This window comes from Pelodiscus sinensis, chromosome 2 (genome assembly GCF_052426305.1).
Source record: "Pelodiscus sinensis isolate ZL-2025 chromosome 2, ASM5242630v1, whole genome shotgun sequence".
Taxonomy (NCBI): domain Eukaryota; kingdom Metazoa; phylum Chordata; order Testudines; family Trionychidae; genus Pelodiscus; species Pelodiscus sinensis.
This window is the reverse complement of record NC_143053.1, coordinates 169641322-169662165: the sequence shown is the minus strand read 5'-3', so window position 1 is coordinate 169662165 and position 20844 is coordinate 169641322. Positions and strand designations below refer to the sequence as shown.

Genomic DNA, 20844 nt, shown 5'->3' with positions numbered 1-20844 from the left:
GCATCTTTCAGTGCTCACCCCGCCTGTGAGATGCCTCGTTGTTGTGGAGCATGTTCCCAGTGGAGGCCATGTTCAAAGGACCCCACCTGCAGGCCATGTGTTGAGCCCCGTGTAAACCCAAACTACACCGCAGGCCGTAAACAAATGGGCCGTGGGCTGCATTCACGTGTTCAGTAGCCCTGATATAGATTAAAACAAGTTCTATAAGCATTCTAACTAAACTGAAAAAGATTTTTTAAATAAAATATGTAGTTAGACACCAAAACCCTTTATTATAAGCAACTGAAAAGAGGGTTTTATAATGAGAAGCATCAAACAACCTTAATAATAGGCATCCTACAAGCTCCACCTATAATAATGATAATTACAATCATATCATAGTAGTAACTGTGTCTTTAAAAATCATTTAAAATGAAGTCATGTTTGAATTCATAGGAGAACAAAAATGATCACATCAATTTGAAATGTGAAAGTTATTTCTCACCCTCTATTGTTTTCAAGGGTTTGAATGAATTTTTTGAAAAGCAAAAAATGCATTTTGGGCAAAATTACTATAGTGTATTTGCTGGCGAAAAAAAAATCCCAGTTCTTTAGTACAGCCGAATCCTAGAGTGCTCAAATAGTTTAATGTGTCACACCAGGTGACATCTTGCCAAGCAACCAAACAAATTAAAATGATTGTAATTTTTCTTTGATGTTAGAAATGAACTGCTCAACAAAAATGCTGTTTGAGTTTGGGAAGCATACAGAAGCAAACAACTGCCGATAATTATTGTTCACTAAAGAAGCAATTGATGAGTCTACTAAATATTCAGCAAAAATACTAGAATCACACTAAAAAAATTGAAGCCCTATTGAATCAGTGGCAAAACTCCCATTGACTTGAATGGGAACAGGATTTCATCCTTGGCATATTAATTAGAGAAAGGTCCAAACCAAAATGATGGATTGCCAAGAAAGTTAGGAGACAAATGAAAATTTTACATCTGAAGTGCATCTCTCATTTTAGTTCAGCTCTCTATTTTGTGCCTTTCTCTAGCAATGGTAGGGGTCAGATGTTCAACTGGTGTCGATCATTTAAGTCAATGGAGCTCAGTTGATGTTCTGGCCCATTGAAAGGTAAGGGAAACACAGACCCTAAAAGGAAAGAGAAGATGGAGGCTCTATAAATAACTCTCTCACAATTAGAACTGCTTTGTATGTTACGTTACATATTGGCTCTACCTACAGTCCAATTGCCAATGTTTTGTGCTGGCTTTGAATTGCATGGATTCTGGAAAAGATTGTGAAATAGACCCCCAAAAAAGCTTTTTAAATTATGCTTTTGTAGTATGATCATTACTAACAAGAGTTTTAGTTTTTGTTTGTTGTCTCCAGGAGTTGTTTAGGAATTCGATTCCTATACTTGACTTAGTAAGGAGACCTTTAGTCTTCACGATTAACAAGGTAACTTTAAACACCTTCAACATGTTTGTGTGCCTAAACTGATAGGACAGCTCAGTATTATATATCCTTTCCCCAGTGTCTTTGGCTGTGTGTGTACAGGGAACAGACTACAGTATAGTATGACACACATTAACACGCATCAATATCCTTCTGCTTCTGACCTTATGAAGTGTCCTCTTCAATACTGTCTGTCTAGAAATGCAGTCCAAGCTGCAGTGTAAAGAAATGCCTTTTAAATATGGATGCAAACACAGCTATTAGTGATAAAGCAGAGCAGCATTTTTTGCCTTACAGGGATTCAAATCTTTATGCTTAAAGTTATACGCCCAATAGCAGCATCTCAAGGCCATGTCCTTTACTGACATGGTGATGTAATGAGATCCCTATGCAAAGTTTCTGCTGATGAAATGAAGAAGGGTTCTTCTTCCCTTTTGTTAACACTTGCTGAAAATGAAATAATATATTGTATTAGCCCATAAACCTTCCAGGACATGTGAGGTGACTAACACGCTGTGCTTTATGCTATCCCCAAATGAGGATGCCTGAAACAGTGTGGTCTGGAGAAAGATACACTGCTGGGGCAGTTCTGAGTCTGACTCTGCTACTCATTTGCTGTTTGATCCTGGGCAAGTCACTTCACCTCTCTCTCTCTCTCTCTCTCTCAGTTTCCCCCGTCTGGTTATTTAACTATCTGCCTGACAGGGATGTAGTTAGGCTAAATTAGATAATATTTGTACAGCGCTTTCAGCATGGAAAATGTTTCTTGGTGTCATTACATAGTTCAGACCGGTGGGTTCAATACTCCGCCTGGCCATCCCACTGAAAAGCTAGTGCAGGGTGGAACTTTTACATTCTCTTCTGTTTTCATTTTGAGGACTACAATTTTCCTCTTAATCCTTCTGTCCTTCCCACCCCAGGCTTCCAACCCCTGGTTTTGTCTCAGAATGTTTAGTCTAAGAAAGAAGGCATGTCAGCATCACCCTGGACAGTCCTGAATGCCACTGAATGATATGTCCAAGCACTTTCAATGCAGGCCTGTCATTCTTCTCTGTTGGAGTTCATATGTGTATCCCCTTTAATTTTCAATAGACCCACAGTCTTTCTTTAGTCTTGCTGTCCCAGATAATATTTCTGTGACCTGACCACCAAGTCACTGGTATTCTGACTAAGCTATTTTTACAGTGAGCTGTGTTAAACTCCTGCCACATTATTCATAGGGTTTGAAATCTATAGATGAGAGTGGCGGTGTGAGTGCTAGAGTGCTATTAGTATTATTTTCCATGGATGTATTTTAAAAGAGCCATTTGAAGTCAGTGGGATTATGCTGGAGATAACTTTGGCTACTCACTATCTCAAAAAACTATTTTTTTAATGAGCCTCACCTGATTTGTAAAAAGATCCTGCTGTCCACGGCTGTCCCAAGAGAGATGTGGGGCGTAGGGTAACCCACCCCAGTGTCCCAGGTGTAGAGCCGAGGGCCAACCCCCTGCTGCAAGCCTGCCTCACTCCACTCTCACCCCCCAAGCAACACAGCCCGTGTGATTATGGGGGCTTGGCATAGCTGCAGTAGAGTTCACCTCCCTCCCACTCACCACGCAAGCAAGGGGAGCCAGAGTGGCCCAACAGCCTGCTCCATCCTGCTTCACTGCCCTCCTGGCCTGCTGTGCTCAGCTTCTCCGCAGTGGTGGGAACCAGACACAGAAGCCAGGAATAGTGGTCCGGGAGGGCAGGACAGTGGGGTGGAGCAGGCTGCTGGGTCACCTATGTGTGGGGTCACCTATGAGTGGGGTTTGAGAGGAGGTGAACCCTGCTGCCTCCATGTCAGGGCCCCATAATCCTCCAGGTTTCTCACATCCCTCCCATTCATAGGATTGTTGAGGCGGCTGCCACAGGGCCTCCAAAAGTTTGGGGCCTAGGGCGGCCACCCCGATTCATCCTATGGATGGGACGGCTCTGCTGCTGTCTTTCATTCAGGATCAGACCTGCTGACAGGTCGAGGCAAAAGGGGCAAATATCCCGGACCTGGAGATTCAAAGAGGTCTGGAGCTCCTGGCTGCCACTGTCACTATTGCAGTAGCGGTGGCAGCAGCTGGAGCCCTGGGCCCCTTTCAATTGCTGTCAGAGCATCGCTCTGCCCTCTCCCTGCAGCTCTGAGGGCTGTGGGGGGGGGGTGCAAAATACTCCAGGCGGTGATAAGGGCTGACTGCCCAAGGCCTCACCCCTTCCACCTGAGACCCCACCCTTTTGGGGGGGATGTAGCTGAACCCCCACACACTTTGTCCCGGGGCCTGTGGTGGCTGTTGGCCCCACTGTTCAGGACACATCTGACATCTTATCTATATTTCAGTTTTACGTGCATGTTAATATTTCAGGGGATTGCTTACTGCTCTTTGGTTGGGTTTCAAATGCCTCAGTATCCAAAAACCACAGGTTCAAATGCCAAAGGGGTCTCTTTAGTTCTTCTTCTTTCTGAGGTATCTGACTGGAGTTAGGTGCAAGTTTCTGTATGTGTGGCTCTTTCAGATGAGACCGTAGAAACAGCTCTTCAGCTTAAAGGGACACAACTCAAGGCGATATGTTAGAGGTCTATAAAATCCTGAACAGCGAGCAAAAAATTATTTATCCTTTCACACAATATAAAAAACAGGACTCACTGGACTAAATTGATAGGAAGCAGGCTTATTACAAACAAGAGGAAGTACTTTTTCCACACACAATATACAACTAGTTAGTGGAACTTATTGCTATGGGACGTTGTGATGGCCAAAATTACACCGTGGTTCAAAAAAGAACCAGATAAGTTCATGCAGTATAGGTCCATTAATGGGTATTCAACAATATAGGCAACCCCATGCTCATGGCAACCCTAAATTACTGACTGTCAGAAACTGGGTGTGGAATATAGGAGTGAATGACTCTGTAATTGTCCACTTCTGTACACTCCCCCAGAAGCTTTGGTATGGGCCACTGTTGGAGACTGGATATAGGCAAGATGGAATATGGTCTGACTCAGTAAGGCAGCTCTTTCTGTTCTCTTCATCACATATAGATTTGGCTGCTTGTGACATTTTTATGGCAGCAAGGTTTTGCCCATTTCATTAGCCAAAATGTCAATGCCTCCGGTGTGTGTGTGTGTGTGTGTGTGTGTGTGTGTGTGTGTTTTCAAGCGCAAGCCTACAATTTATCAAGCAATTTGGGATCAAAAGCGCTATGTAGGTGAACCTGTGGGGGAAAGAAGGACAGTTTTGATTCACCAGATATAGAATGCCTATTCCTGTCTGCCTACACAGCCAGAGGTGTGTGTATAAAACAAGTTAAATATAATAAATATGTGTTATGTGTAGATTTTCATCTCTTGTTTTGTTTCTTGTAGATTATTGGAACAATTCCTCTGATGCCTAATCCAGTTCCAACCAATCAAGCTGCAGGAGGAGCTCAGGGCCTTCAAGTGCAGCCAATTACCCCACAATTATTGACCAATGCCCAGGGTCAGATCATTGCTACAGTCATTGGAAACCAGATACTACCAGTGATCAACACCCAAGGAATAACACTGTCACCACTCAAACCAGGCCAACAGGTAAATAATCGATGGCTTCCGTGATTTCAAAAACAGCCACAACAGAAATAACCATCTGCTTCTTACTCACTTTCATAGCCTGAGTACCATTCTGTGCATTTAATGAAAGGTATATTTTAATTATATTCAGACTCATTCAGCAGGAAAGAAAGAATTGAAATAAGCAGTTTTACTTTTCTCTCTTCTGCTTCAACCAGTTATGTGTGAATCTGAAAGGAAAAATTGTTGTCTAAAGCTGAATAGAGAGACTTATATTGCAAGCACTTCCATAATAGTGAATTGCAAAAATATACAGTAGTATTTTTCATTTTTCTTTTAAAAAACAGGCTAGTCACTGAGGAAAAGAAAAGAAAAAGAAAGAAATATGTGGTGAGCATATGCACATACACATGCAAACCCAAAGATTGTTGTGAAAAAATATCATTCAGTATAATGTGCTATGCAATCCACAAATTTCAGGATGGATGTAGCAACCTCATATAGTTCAGAAAAGGCTTCCTTAGTTCATTAAGTCCTTCACGACCATCTAATACTCTAAAGGCAAGGTTAATTTGTTCTTGTTGTGTTTGTAAAAAATGAAATGCTGTATGATTCAAAACCTTTTCCTCTGAAAAAAGAAAAAGGCAAATACAGAACAGACCTGTGCAATGATACCAAGCTATGATTGCCATTTCAATGGTCAACTTATTTGTGATGGTGGTATAATGGATCCTTAGTTTATTTTTATACACCAATAAGTCTATTCCATAAACCATGCATCCTGAATACTAGTTAGCTGTTCCATGTTTTTGCAGATGCTAAGGTAAAGTTAATCTCAACTTGTTTAACTGGAGATGTAAAAAGCTAATGAATTTCTAAAATAGTTGCACTGTTCTTTTGCCAGCATCATCTTTTGGTTATTTAAGAGAGGAATTTTCAAAAGTACTCAGCATTGTCCCACCTCTACTCCTTTTGCTGTCACTAGTCCCATTAACTTCAGTGGGAGCAGAGTTTGGCCAGTGATGTGTGTTTATGAAAATGCCACCCTCAGATGTTTAGTAATAGGAATGTAAAGAGCCCGAGCCATATATTCCCTGTAATGGAAAATCTGCATATGAGATAGGAAATGCAGCAGGTTTCATCCCATGGTTTCCGTCTGGTTGTCCCACTGAGAGGACAGGGCTTTCTCACTTTTCTGAGCAAGCAGAGGATAAAACTCACAAAAATTTTTGCTCTCCTGAGATCCTTCAATAAATCCATAGATCTTAGGACAACCATGGGGCACAACAACCTGTTAGCAGAGGTCTAAAAAGCATCACAACAGTCTTCTGAGCCAGTATCCTATGGGATCGCTGCTGGCTGCTGCTCGAACTCCTTGTGGTACTAGACCCTCCAAAGTGGGCGAGAAGGGAGTGGATGGCAGTGGATTCAAGGCCTCATCCTCTCCTCTCCCACGGAGTCAGGCTTTCATGGAGAGAAGCACAATGCTCTACGAACTATTGCTAGGTGGTACAACTAGTTGCAATGGGATGGTCCAGTGACTGAAGAGTCACATCAGGCCTTAACGTATTATATGTTAAGCCTCATCCCAACCAAGTGCCTCGGCATGGATACTATAGACACATAGGGACAATTCATCAGCTCATGTATATTGTCACAGCTCCATGGAAGGCAATGGAACTATGACAGCTTTCACCAGCTGAGGGTCTGCTACGTATTGTATCATATAAATAAGAAGAATTACTATAAATTGCCCACCAATAAATGAAGGAGACACGGATATAGGTTAAATAGTGTATTTGCTTCATATTCTATTGAGTAGGAAGCTGAATCTTTAAAAGCAAAAAAATGAGTCCTTAGAGGGATTTCATTTTTAAAAGAGAATTAACAATTTTTTCCAGATTTATTTAAGGCGAGGTTTTTCTAAAGACCAGGTGCTCTGAACCCAATCCCGCTGACCCTATTCGGTCAAATGCCGGGATTTTAATAAGTTGCCCCAAGTAGTTCAGCACCAAAAAAATTCCCTTTCTTAAGTCTATGTTAAGTTGATGAAGAATGTCCTCCTTTATGTGGATGTAAAAAAAAAAGCTAATACAAACTCCCAATATATTAAAAATACTATGAAATCACTATTTTAATCAGAGCTATAGAAAAATAGTTCTGTGTGTTTGTGCTCCCTCTACTGGCATGTCATGATTTTTCCTAAGGCCCCCAACAAAAGTCAGTGACGTTTTGGCATTGGTTTCAGCTGAAGCTGAGGCATAAGAAGTTCATAGTGCCGATGCTCATGTGAAAAATCAAATGTAATATAACAATACTGGTGGTTGGGCCATTTGAACAGTAAATGGGATCACACAAGCTATACGTCTGTACTGAATGTAGCCTGTTGTCTGCCAAATATAAACCCAAGTCACAATTTTTTACTGTAGATATGAAGCTTCCCATAAGAGAGGGATTTTTCAATGTTTTGTTTCAACTCATCTTTATTCCCCTGCTATAAAAGGCTAATTTTCAGAAGAGATGACTTGCAACAATTCTGCTTAAACTCAGTAGGAGCTGCAGATACTCAGGAGCTTGGTATTTGGTACCAGTATTTGGTAGAAAATTTTCAAATTTCTTAAAGTGTATTGGGGAGGAAAAAATTACAAACCATTTTTTTTAAGTTTTGAGAATGTCAAAATAAACCAATGAAGTAAAAATGGTGTTGTAAAATGGGGTTACAGCCAATTACAACTCAGCGTGCAACTTTCCAGCCTCTTGGAAACTCAGCAATGGTATCAGATTCTCTTCTGCAGTCGGATCTGATTATTCATTCAATGTTTATCCCAGTCAGTCATCGTAGTCACTCTGAGGTTTCCTCTCAGTTTTTCAGCAGGCCCACAAATGGTTATGTAAGCCACCTTAGCCTGCAGGATTTTCTCTAGGTACATATGAATCCATTGTAAACTATAGTTGAGCAAAAAAACCACTGGTGTAGCAGAAAGCCTCTAGCCCTCAGTAGCTTTATTTAATTTAAAATATTTTTTCTATTATGTTTCTCTTACATATTTTCCCACTGTGAGATGTAAAAGTATATAAAGTGCTGTTCAACATATTCACAAATACTATGGAAAAAGGGGTAAACAGTAAGGTGGCTAAATTTGCAGATGGTATAAAACTATTCAAGATAGCTAACCCAAAGCTGGTGCAAAGAGTTACAAAGGAATCTCACAAAACTGGATAACTGTGTAACAATTGTGATAACCACAAAGTAAGTAATACACCTTGGAAAATAAAATCCAAACTATACATATAAAACCATGGGGTCAAAATTATCACTTACTAATCAAGAAAGATCTTGTAGATAGCTCTCTGGAAATATCTGTTCAATGTGCAGCAGCAGTTACAAAAGCTAACAGAATATTAGGAATCATTAGGAAAGGGATAGATTCTAAAATAAGAACGATAGTGACACTATATAAGAAATATAGTGGCCACATTTTGAATACTGCCTGCAGTCCTGGTTGCCCCATCTCCTAAAAGATACGTTAAGTGGCAACACAAATGATAAGTGGAATAGAACAGCATCCATATGAGGATGGAAAAGAGTTGACTAAGGAGGGAAAGTGAATAAAGAAGTGTTATTTACTCCTTCACATAACACAAGTACCAAGAGTCACCTGATGAAATTAATAATCATCATATTTAAAACAAACAAAGGAAGTATTTCTTCAGACAATACACTGTCAACTCATGAAACATGTTGCATGGGGAAGTTGTGAAGACCAAAAATATTCAAAAAAGAATTAGATAAGTTCATGGAGGACAGGTTTATCAATGGCTATTAGCCAAGATGATCAGGTTTACAATCCCATGCACTGTGTGTTCCTGAGCCTCTGACTTTCCCCCAGGTCAAATTGACTGACACATATGCGTGGGAGTTTGGTTTCAGCTGCAGCATGAGCCACAGGTCACTTGCAGGTTTCAAGTACAGGTTGGACTTCCCTGACTGGTCCTGAAGGTCCAGGGAAGGTCAATTCCATCCCTCTGCTGACGGACTCCAGGCTCTCCCAGGATCCATTAGCAGACCCACTGGAGCTCTCCTACCTCCAGGCCACCAACTCCCAGCTCTACTGGCCAGTCCTGGCCACCATTGCTGGGCTCTGCTCCCTGGGGCTGCCGTGGCTCTGTTGCCACAGGACCACTGGGACTCTGCTGTCCCAGGGCTGCTGGGGCTTTGCAAAAGCAGGGCTGCTGCAGCTCTGGAGATGCCAGGGTTTGGCTCCCCAGGGCTGATGGGGTACCCAGGCTCCACAGCCCCAGGGCCACCGGGACTTCCCAGCTCCATGGCCGCCAGGACTCCACTCATTGGGGCATCAGGACTGCTGCAGCTCCATTCCACAGGGCTGCCAGAGCTCCATTCCCCGGTACTGCTGGGGCTCCACTGCTCCAGCGCTCTGGGACAGCATTGTCTGCTGTGGCTCTGCTGCCCTGGAGCCACTGGGGCTCCACTCCCCGGGGCCACGGGGGCAGCTATAGCTCTGCTCCCCCTGCCAGGGCTCCACTTCCCTGAGGCCACTGAGGCTGCCAAGGCTCTGCTGCCTCGGGGCTGCTGTGGCCAGTTCCATGGCCACCCAGCTCTCTGGTCTAGAACCATGGACCTACCGGACCACAGATGTTGCTGGACCAGGGAGTCTCAGACAAGAGAGAGGTTCAACCTGTTGTGTAAATAGTGAATTCTCAGTGACCTGAAGTCTTTAGACCATGATTTGAGAACTTCAGTAACTCAGCCAGAGATAAGGGGTCCATTTCAGGAGTGAGTGAGGGTCTGTGGTTTATAATGTGCAGGAGGTCAGATTAGATGATCTTGATGGTTCCTCCTGATCTGAAAGTCCATAATGGGCAGAAGCCGGCACTGAATGATGGGATAATTGCCATAGTCCGTTTATTCCCTCTGAAGCATCTAGCACCTTTCACTGTCAGAAGACAGGGTGCTGGGTTAGATGGGCCATTAGTCTGAGCCACTGTGGGCAATTTTTTCTTCTTATCAAAATCATGTATAGTAACATGCTATTTTGTTGTGTTTCCGAAAAAAAAACCTTTAGGCTTTTCCCATTGCATATTTTTATGTAAAAGGTACAAGCCTAAATTCTGCTCATGGTTAAAGTTATTTTATTAGTAGCATCACAGTAACACAGGGACACGTTGTGTGAGGCCCTGTACTCATATTCCTATAAGACGTGAGGTCCTGCTTTGAAGAACTTAAAGTCTAAGTTGACAAGAAGAGGGTCTGAAATGGGCTAAATTTGCAGATGATATACAGCTACTCAAGATAGCTAACCCAAAGGTGCATGCAAAGAGTTGCAAAGAGATCTCACAAAACTGGGTGACTAGGTAACAAAATGGCAGGTGAAATTCAATCTCGATGAAGTGCAGGGAGGCCTGCTTGGGAAGTCCCTGTCTTAGGAATTAGCTTTGTATGGTTCTGTGCCCTCTCCAGGGGGTACCTCACCACCATTACCTCTGTTCTAGGACCCACATCTCTCCAAAGACTGCAGCATCCTCTTCAGCAACACAGCCCTCTGGCTGTGCCACATACTATGCTCCTCCCTTCCAGGGAACCTGCAGTATACTGTCTGTGCACTTTCTTTAGTGGCCAACTGCAATCCACTGTCTAGCCTCTTCCTTCAGTGGCTACCTGAAATCCACTACTCGCCATCTCCCACATGGCTCCAGCACCGTCATTGCCCTTGTGTCAGGGCCTCAGTCTGCTGGCAGCCAGGAGCTGTCTCTTGCTCCTTGGCTCCTGCTGTGTCCTGGGTGTGCTGGCTGTTCTCAGTCCTTCAGAGACAATGTCCTTCCACCCTGGGTTCCCAATAGAGAACTTCCATCCTCTGCCCTGTGGGAAGCTGGAAGCTGGGCTCCCCACATCTGGGCTTCCCAGCTTGCTGCAGTTAGGCTGGTAGGCACAACCCAGCTGGGCTGCCCAGCAGGACCGGGAGCACAGCACGCCCCAGCTGGGCCAGTCCAGGGCTGGGGAACCAGTGGGGGGGGGGGGCAGCTATGACCTCCCCTGGTCCAGCAAAATCTCTCACCTGGTCTGGTCCCAAGAGTGGCAGACCACAGAGGTCCAACCTGTACTGAAAAACTTATTTGTGACTATTCACAGTCAAAAGTGAACTTTGATTTAACTATATTCATAACTTGTGCTGCACAAATTATGAAAACAGTTATTGGCTAAATAGTTCAAAAATCTTTGTAGCCTTTGTGAAGTACATACCTTGTTAGCTTCTTTCTGGATTATTTAAATGAATGACAATTATTTGTCCTATGACCTATAAAGACTATTATATGTCTAGAATGACAGGAGGACAGGCTTAGAATTCAAGGCAGCCTTGACAAATAGAAGAATTGGTCTGAAATCAATAAAATGAAATTCAATAAAGACAACTGCAAGATACTTCACAAAGGGTATGTCTACATTACAGAGATAATAGACCGTTGTTGATCTTCCAGGGTTTGAATTAGCAGGTCAGTGAAGACATATTAATTTGAACTGAGAGGAGGCGCTCTGGTTGATGACGGTAACCCTGCTTCCACAAGGAGTAAAGAAAGTCGAAGGGAGAGTGTTCTCCCTTTGACTTCCTGCAGTATGGACAGCGCCAAAAGTTGAGTTAAGGTACTTCGACTTCAGCTACACAACTAACGTAGCTGAAGTTCTGTATCTTAATTCAACCTTAACCTGTAGTGTAGACATACCCTTAGGAAAGAAAAATCAAAAGGCACAATTATAAAATGAGCAATAACTGACTAGGCAGTAGTGCTGCTGAGAAGGAGCTTGGGCTTATACTGGATCATGAATTGAACATGAGCTAATAGCATGATGCAGTTGCAGAAAAGACTAATATCATTCTGGGTTATATTAATAGGAATGGCATATGTTAGATAGGGGAGGTGGTTGCACTCTTTTGGCCTACAGTTCTGGGCATCGTGCTTTAGCAAGGATGTGGAAAACTGGAGAGAATTCAGAGGAGAGCAACAACAAATGATAAATGGTTTAGAATACCTGAACTGCAAGGAAAAGTTTAAAAAATGGGCATGTTTAGACTTGAGAAGACTGGAAAGAGACCTAATAGTATTAAAATGTGTTAAGGGTTGTCAAAAGGAGGGCAGTGAGCATTTGTTGTCCATATCCACCGAAAATAGGACAAGAAGTAATGGGCAAGAAAGGTTTAGCTTACATTTGAGAAAAACTTCATAATTATAAAAATATAATTATAGGCACTGGAACAGGCTCCCAAGGAAGGTTGTAAAAACCCCTTCATTGTAGGTTTTTAAGAATAAATTAGAGGAACACTCCTCAAGGATAGTCTTGGTATCCTTGGTCCTGCCTCAGTGGGGAGGAGAGATGGATATGATGATCTCTCAAGATCTCTGCCAGCCTATATTTCTATGAGTCTATGCCATGATACTGTTAATATGTTCATTCATTATTCATCCAGTTCTAGATTATAACCCAAATGAACATAGGTCCAAATTATTCTGTTTTATTTTAAAATTTCAACTTTCTCATAAGAGCAACCGGATTAATGAAAAACATCAATCCTCACTTTTAAAATCTTCCAGAGGAGGTCACAGAAACACAGAAATTGCCATAGCATAATGGGCTAGTGACCCATCTAGCCCAATATCCTGTCTCTGAGGCTACGTCTACACTACAGGGTTTTTGTGCAAAAACCCACAGAGTGTCCATACCTCAAGCGTGTTTTAGCGCAAGTAAATTTACAGTAAATCAAAAGAACAGAGGGGTTTTTAGCAGTGTAGGTATTCCTTTTTCTATGAGGAATTACTCCTTTTTGTGCAAGAGTTCTTGCGCAAAAAGGTGTGTGTGGATGGGCAACGGGGGGAGGTTGCACAAAAAGAGGCAGTCAACAAAAGCACAGGTGCTCTGGTGGCTATTCTGTGAATAGAAATCAGAGCTTTCTTTTGAGAGAGCGTCCATGCAGTCTGGACGCTCTCTTGTGCAAAAGCGCATCACTTTTGCAATGAGCTTTTGTAGTATGGACGTGCTCTTGAGCAAGAAGTTTTTGCGGAAGATCTGTTCCACAAAAAGCTTCTTGCGCAAGAAGCCTGAAGCGTAGATGTAGCCTGAGAGTGGTCAGCACTGGATGCATCAGCAGAAGACGCAAGAAACCTAACAATGAATAAGTATGAAATATAGTACTCTTAGTGGAATTTCTTTTCTAACTCCAGGCAATGAAGATTTTCCAAATTTTCCAGAGTTTCTAAGTCCCACATAAAAGTCATTAGGACTTCAGCTTCTAAGTCATTTAGGAACTTTTTGAAAATGTTACTGTTAGTAAGTATCATGTGCTCGGAGCATGAGGGTTTATCTATGGTTGGCTTAATTGTTTATATAAGCAATTTTTAAATCTTGCTGCATTCTTGACTTCAGTGATACTATGTAGCATTGACTTCCACAGGTTAATTATGTCTTGTGTAAAATGTTTCTGTCTATCAATTTTAAATATGTTGCTTTTTAATTTAATTGGATGTCACTGTGTTCTATTATCAGAATAAATACCAACTACTAGTTTATGTGCTCTAAACTATTCATTATTATATATATATACACCTCGGTCATATCATCACCTATTCATTTCTTTTCCAAGCTATGTGAAATAGTTGTTGTTTCAAAGTTTTTACTGTTTTCAAAGCTTATCAGTTTACGGGTAGACAGTTTCCTGCACATGAGAATTTTACTACAACTAATAATATCTTTCAGAACATTAAGACTGTTTAAAATGCACCTATTGTACGTGTCATGTTTTTAATGTATCTTCATAAATACATTTCTTTCTGTGTATCTAAACATTTTCATTGTCCTCTTTTGAACCCTTTTCACTTCTGTAATAGCCCTTTTGACATTCTGTGATCAGAAGTGAACAGAGTAATAATAGCAAAGTGCATCAGCAACAGACATAATGGCATTATAATGTTTCTGGAATGTTTCTCTGTCCTCTGAATGCAATCTAACTTTGTTTGTTTGTTCACCAATGCTCTTTCAGCAGGGCTATGTCTACACTATAACTTTTTCTGTAAAAATGTATGCAAATGAGGCAAAGCATGGAATATCAAAGTGCCTCATTTGCATAATTAACAAGGCTCCGTTTTTGCACAAGAGGTTTTTGCCTACACAGATTCCGCATTTTTTTCCGGAAGAACGGCTCTTGCACAAGAGGGGGGTTTTGTGCAAAAAGGAGCTGTGTAGATGGCTCCTTTTTGTGCAAAAGCCTCTTGCGCAAAAACGGAAACTCATTAATTATGCAAATGAGGTGCAGAGATCTTCCATGCTTTGCCTCATTTGCATATGTTTTTGCAGAAAAGGCTATCGTGTAGACATAGCCCAGGTGTTTTCACTGAGCTGCCCACTGTGACACATTTTTCTCCTGAGTTGTTACAGTTACTTTGGAACCCAACAATGTGTGTGTCACTGAAATTATTCCTCCTAATGTACATCATTTTACATTTATCTATACATTCATCTGGCATGGTGTTTTCTAACCATGAATCTTTGGTAGCTCCTTTTGAAGTTCCTAGTGGTCTTCTGTATTAACCTAAATAATCTGTGTCACTTGCAGATTTTACCTGGCCATTTTTCACTATATTCTTCAGGTATTTATTAAAACCATTGAACAACACTTATCCTGATATCAATCTTTATGAAACCCCATATGAAACCCTATAATAACCTCCCTCCATAGAAAATTGACCATTTATTGACCTCTTTTGTTTCCTCTCTTAACCAGTTCAGAATCCAGGACAGAACTTCACCTCATACCTACTTCGTTTGCTCAATAGCCTTTGGTGAGGGACTTTATCGAAATCCATACTATACTAACAATTGCAACTTTTGTTTTTAAAAATTAACTTATTGTACTAGCCTGGTAGCACTGTAATATATTTCCATACTTGGAGGTTCACAATAATAGAGCCTTTTCTGTAGCTTACCATTTCTCTAGTCATCAGAATACTCTTCTCTGAAAATCTGACTGACATGGGGTTGCACCAATTTAACTGACAGGAGAAGCTGGCCAATGAACTTTAGTTCTTTAAATGTATCACTTCTGTTGAAAACACTCTCCAATTCAGGTGTCATTTTAACCCAACATTCCTAACTGTTGACACAATCATGATCACATGCTCCTTCACAGCACATAGAAGCACCTTCTAGGACTGCTGTTATTGTCCTGTCTGGTATAGCTGAAATCATTACCTTTGCATACAGTGTATTCTCTTGCTGTTGTTATCCCCTTTCCTTCTACATAGCAGATTCAGTAAATCTGGTATGTAGTCTGACTTGTACTTAGGCTTGTCTTGTCTACAATGCCAGCCAGAACTTTTAATATTTCATTGTGTCTTACAGCACTAGTGCCCTGGGGTTTTCCTAAACTCTAACAAGATAAAATGTGCTGCAAGGCAGCATTCTCCTACATATTCTTCACCTCTTATCACTTGCCTGTATGTTCCAAATTAGCTGTTGCTGAAAGGTTGAGGACAGCTCTCAGATGGGCCTGTGTTCATTCTTTGTACATCTGCTTTCCAAATTTCAGGCGAAGGAAGTTTTCTTCCTATAGCCTCTTCGCACCACAACCACTCTCTCCCCACATTATCACAACTCTGCAATCCCTTATTTTTCTTCTCTCTCATTAAAATTTAACTTTTGCTCAATCATTTCTTCTCAGCTTGGCTCTTTTTGCTTTGTTATTTTATAAAGACACTTCTGTCTGTGTGTTTCAGCATAGCCACTAACTAGTGCTACATCAGTCTAACTTGACTCTCTTCTCTTGTGTTTCATAGTATCTGATTTTTCTTAATGATGTCAGTGATGCCAGTTGTTCTCATTTCTTCATCATTGCACATCTATGTCTCTGGCACATTAATTACATTCTCCATAATCTTTCAGTCAGTTACAAGGGTGAAACAGTAGTGTAATTTTGGCATAGAAATAGCTTTGCCTGTTATCACTATTTAGAGTGGTTGGAAAGACTGCAAAAATACCACTAGTAATCTTGCAGAACTCTGTATTACCTATATATGTACTGGCTTCCATCTGAGTGTGTCACAACATCACAGTGTATCAGCAAAACATCTCTGTGAGGGATTGTCCCCATTTTACAGATGAGGACCTGAGGCACAGAAAGATTAAGGTCTCAATCAACTTAACATCTCTCTCTCTCATCTCTTTTGTGTGAAGCGTGTAAGTACATATTTAAGTCTGATTGACACAATAGTGTGTTTATTTCTGTACTGCTGGCTAAGAGACTGAATATTGTATATAAAATTATATTTTGTGCAAAAAAATAATTGTGTGTAATCAAACAACCAATGAATTCCACAAGAAAGATATGTGTATGCATAGGTATAGATATGTATGTGGTTGGACGGACAGATATCCATAGATATACACACTCATACCTATCCTATGTATATATGCATATATATATTCACAACTACATACCTATACATACATATACCTTGCTTGAGGAATTGCTGTTTGTTTGTAATACATCAGCAATAAAAATCTGGCTACTGATCAGCTTTCTCCTCAACCTGATTTATGGAGGCCATAGATTGCATTTTACTAGTCAACAAGTTAGACTTTGAGTGCAATTCTGATTCCACAAGCAAAGCGGAAAGAAAAGGGTTTTGCACAGGGGACCTGGGCAGATGTTGTGGTGATTCATTCCTTCTCCCAGTTCAGGTGTAGGATCTAGTACACCTGCATGCCCGATCCACAGGTGTGGGTGCTACAGACTGTACCAGTGGCAGTGCCCTACTGCTTTCCCTGGGTGAAGGCTTGCTCAGGATGCACAGAGTCTGGACCCTCTGAGCACCCCATGCCATTTTTCCACTCATGCACACACTGTTCAGCTGTTCAGTGTTTGTCCCCATAGAACATGCTTCCTAGACATAATATGGTGATAAGAATATTTTGAAATGTCAAATATGGGTCTCATTCTGCACTCAGATCCACTTGTGTAAAATCTTACGCCTATCAAGAACTCCATATACCACTGAAGTGCCATTGGCATACATCTATTTGCAGGACAGGACCCTATGAGAGTGGAAAGAGTGGGATGCTGTGTGTTTGTACTTCCTGTATGTATGCTAAATTTAGGTTGTGAGTACAGTGTTTGGGTCTGAGTGTGCATGCTTTGGTGTAGCTTGAATGTGAGTGGCATTTTGTATGTTGTACAAGCATGTAGAGATGTGTTTTGCTTAGCATTGCTAGATTAATTTTTTAAATGCCTGTTTATGTGAGGAATAATATTACAATATCTCTAGTTCTGATCCCAAAGAAAATAAAAATAGAACAGATCTTTAAGAGTAGAAAATGTGTTATAGACATTTATTAAGGCTGATCAAAAATCAATCACAAGTATTTTCCATGAAAAAATGGGGTTTTTGACTAAATGAAATTCTTCACAAAAAGTGTCTGCTTGCCACTCAAAAAATTAAACTTTACATCAAAATACTGGATGCTTGAAACCCAAAATATTTCCCTGGAAAACTGAAATATTTCAATTCTGAAGTGATGCCATGTGGTCTCATGTAAATTGTATTTTAGGTATCTTATGCTCCCAGTCACCTCTATGAGCAGGACTCTGCATCTAGTCTTTTTCTCTCGTGATGTGCTATATTCATGACACTGTCATGATGTACCATCTTCCCTCACCAAGAGGAGAGAGGCTGTAGTACATCATGGGATATGTAGTCGAACCAGGGAATGTCACCTATGGAGGAGAATTGGAACATTAGTCACCCAAACTACAATTCCCATGAGGCATCATGGTGACATTTCAGGATCAAGATGATCCATCTTTGGATTTTGTGACAAAAATTCAATTTGTCCATGAAAAACTTTGACAAAAATTAATTAGTTTTTCATTTTTGTCAAATTTTCTATTGGGGAAAAATTTCTGACCAGCTTTACTTATATTTCTCAGAAAATAGTACTTACATCAGAAAAACTACAAGCCTCTCTTTTTATTCCCAAAAGGCTTATTTTTAAATTTGTCATACCCATACTGTCATTCCTGTTAGTGTCATTTATTCTCTGCTTTTTCTCATTCTTGTTGCCTTTCTCATCCCTTTCTTTTCTTGACTGTATGTCTGTTTCCTCTTCTCTCAGGGTGCAACTATACTGCACCCATAGCTTGAAATAAACTACGCATTTTGAGCTACGCAAATTGCCTAGCTTATTTTGAGTGTATTTCAAAACAGAATGCTATTCCAAGATGTCCATTAATCCTCATGGAATGAGGTTTACAGGAACATCAGAAAAGCGCGCCCGTTATTTCAAAAAGCTATTTCGAAATAACGGGTGTGGTGTCAAGACGCACCCTCAAAGTTCTTCTCCTTTTGTTCTTTTCTGTAGGCCCATATTTTCCCTAGATCTTTATCCATATTCTTTTCTCACTCTTCTCCTCTCATAATCTATGTAAAATCATAGCACAGCCCTACAATTTATATTCCACAACCGACTTAGCACTTTCTGGTGCAGATCAGAAGATCACCAATTTCACTTGTGGGCCTTATTGTGTATTACAGTCAACAGTCCCAGATGTAGTAAAACATAACACACAAACATTTGAATGACAAAATTCAGTTCTCACTTATGCTGGCATAAATGAGGACTACTTCATAGATGTAGAAAATTGGTGGAAGAGAGATAAAAATCTTCCACTTTCCATTTATGTACTTTTGTGAAAATTCAATCATTATTCTTGTAAAATATTATGCTCTATTATGATGTTTTTCCTGCTTATCTTATTTCTGTATCTGTAGCACACATATGTATCCCTGCCAGAATCTGATCAGTGTTGCATATAGTAGTCATAGCTGTGTACCCAATGCATTCATATACACAGAGTGCTACATACAGCAACAAGTGCTATAATTTCTATACTTCCTTCTGTCTTTGGATGGAAACTGTAGAATAGTCATAAATATAGCTCATAGCTTACATACATGTCCAAAATTGGAAAAACGTCAACTCTTGCATTAGCTTGAATTGATTGTGTCATCTGGAAAAGTCAAAGTTAAACAAACTGCCTTTTTCGCAATCTAATCATCACCTCTCTTTAAATCCTATTTCTGGAATGGAAATTATAGTGGATGAAAACAGAGAGAGTACTTTAATGCAATTTCATGTCATAGAACACCATCATTGTTCTTTAAGCATGACATTTACTGCCCACCCATCGCACCAGTAAAACAGGGGGTTTGCAGAAAACTATATGGGCGGGAGAGAGGATGGAATCTCCCTTCTACAGTGGGTATGATCTGGGGTAATTCTACAGCCTTTTAGCAGGGGTTGGAATAGGAGCCAACAATTCAGAAGCATCTGTTTTATTGCAGTGCTTTGTCAAGGGATCTCTGTGATCACAGATCCAGAGATCACATACCTGCCCATTGCCAGACCTGCTCCTGGACGTACCACTCTGTAGCAGTTTATATAGAAGGGATGGAATGCAGAGCTCTGCCACATTCAGAGACTATGACATTTCCTTTCTATGAGCTCCTTCTCTACCGCCCACTATTATCTCAATAGTTCTGCTGGGTTGGGGGTTTTCCAGAGACATTTTTCCCTTTGGTAAAATCCTTTCCAACTGAAAAAATAAAACCTTTACAGGTATTTGACGTATCGAGATCTCTGACAGCCGCAAGTGTTTTATTCAGGTCTTTGGCCAGTATAACTCTAATAGGGCTTGAAGTTCTTTGAAGTTGTTTGACTAAACATCAAGATAAATGATTCTGAGTTTTGTCCATGTGAAAATCATAATAGACTTGAACTGGTAGACCGATTTACACAAGTGAATAAAATTAATGATTAAAAAACAGCATATAGTGGCCTGATTTCTCCCCATCCCCAATTTTTAAATTGATCTGTAATAGGAATAAGTACAGTAAAAGTTTTTAAAAAAGTACAAAGGAAATGGTAAAATACCTTAGATTACATCAAATATATGTAACAAATACAAGTTGGACCTCCGTGGTCTGGCACCCTCAGGACTTAACTCATCCGGAATGAGGGAATTTGCCAGATCAGGGGAGGTCACCTGCCACCAGATCCCAGGACACTGCCCCTCCCTCCAGCTGGCTCTGCTCCAGCCCTGCTGCTACGGGGCTCAGGTTTGGCTCCAGCCTGCTGCTGCCAGCCAGCTGGGGCTCTCCAAAGATGGAGATCCCCAGCTGTCGCAGCCCCGCTTCTGCCCTGCCAGCTGGGGCTTCCTGGGGGCAGGGCTCCACAGCTGCCACACTTCTACTGTGCCCGGATGAGGATTCCCAGGGATAGGGCTCGCCAGTCCTGATGATGGGACTCCCTGCCACTGGACTACTGACCGGCTCACATTCCTGGGTGTCAGGGCTCTCTGGTCCAGCAACATCTGTGATCCTGCCAGACCACAGATTTTGCCAGACTAGAAAGTCCCAGATTTAGGAGATTCAACCTGTATCAGTTGTTCCAGACACCTTTTGTTTCTGTTTATCATCAGGCTTTTTTGTGTGGGCATGAACTGTAGTCCTAATTTTGGAGCTCCCAACAATACCAAATAGACCTTTTACTTAAAGACACTTGTTCAGTAAAATCAAACAAGTTTCTTTATTCATCTTAAAAATTCAAATATAACTCATTCATCTTGAACAACACCTGCTGTTTCCCTGCTGTAAATGCCTAACAATTAGCATGACTGGGGAACCCTTTTTGTTCATTTTTGTATCTTTTTAGGGCTATGAAAAGAATCGATATTCCATAAAGAGATAATAAGGACTTGTTATCTTAAGATAATATATTA

The 20844-nt window shown here is 41.0% G+C and overlaps 1 protein-coding gene across 2 annotated transcripts in view; it reads left to right on the top strand.

The window, feature by feature from the left end:
* The window catches only part of POU6F2 (POU class 6 homeobox 2), a 402341-nt gene that overhangs the window by 366302 nt on the left and 15195 nt on the right, over nucleotides 1-20844 (top strand). For both annotated transcript variants that reach the window (XM_075921733.2, XM_075921734.2), the window contains exon 7: nucleotides 4820-5026. In XM_075921733.2, coding sequence (XP_075777848.2) covers nucleotides 4820-5026 — 207 coding nt within the window. The remainder of the gene's footprint in view (nucleotides 1-4819; nucleotides 5027-20844) is intronic.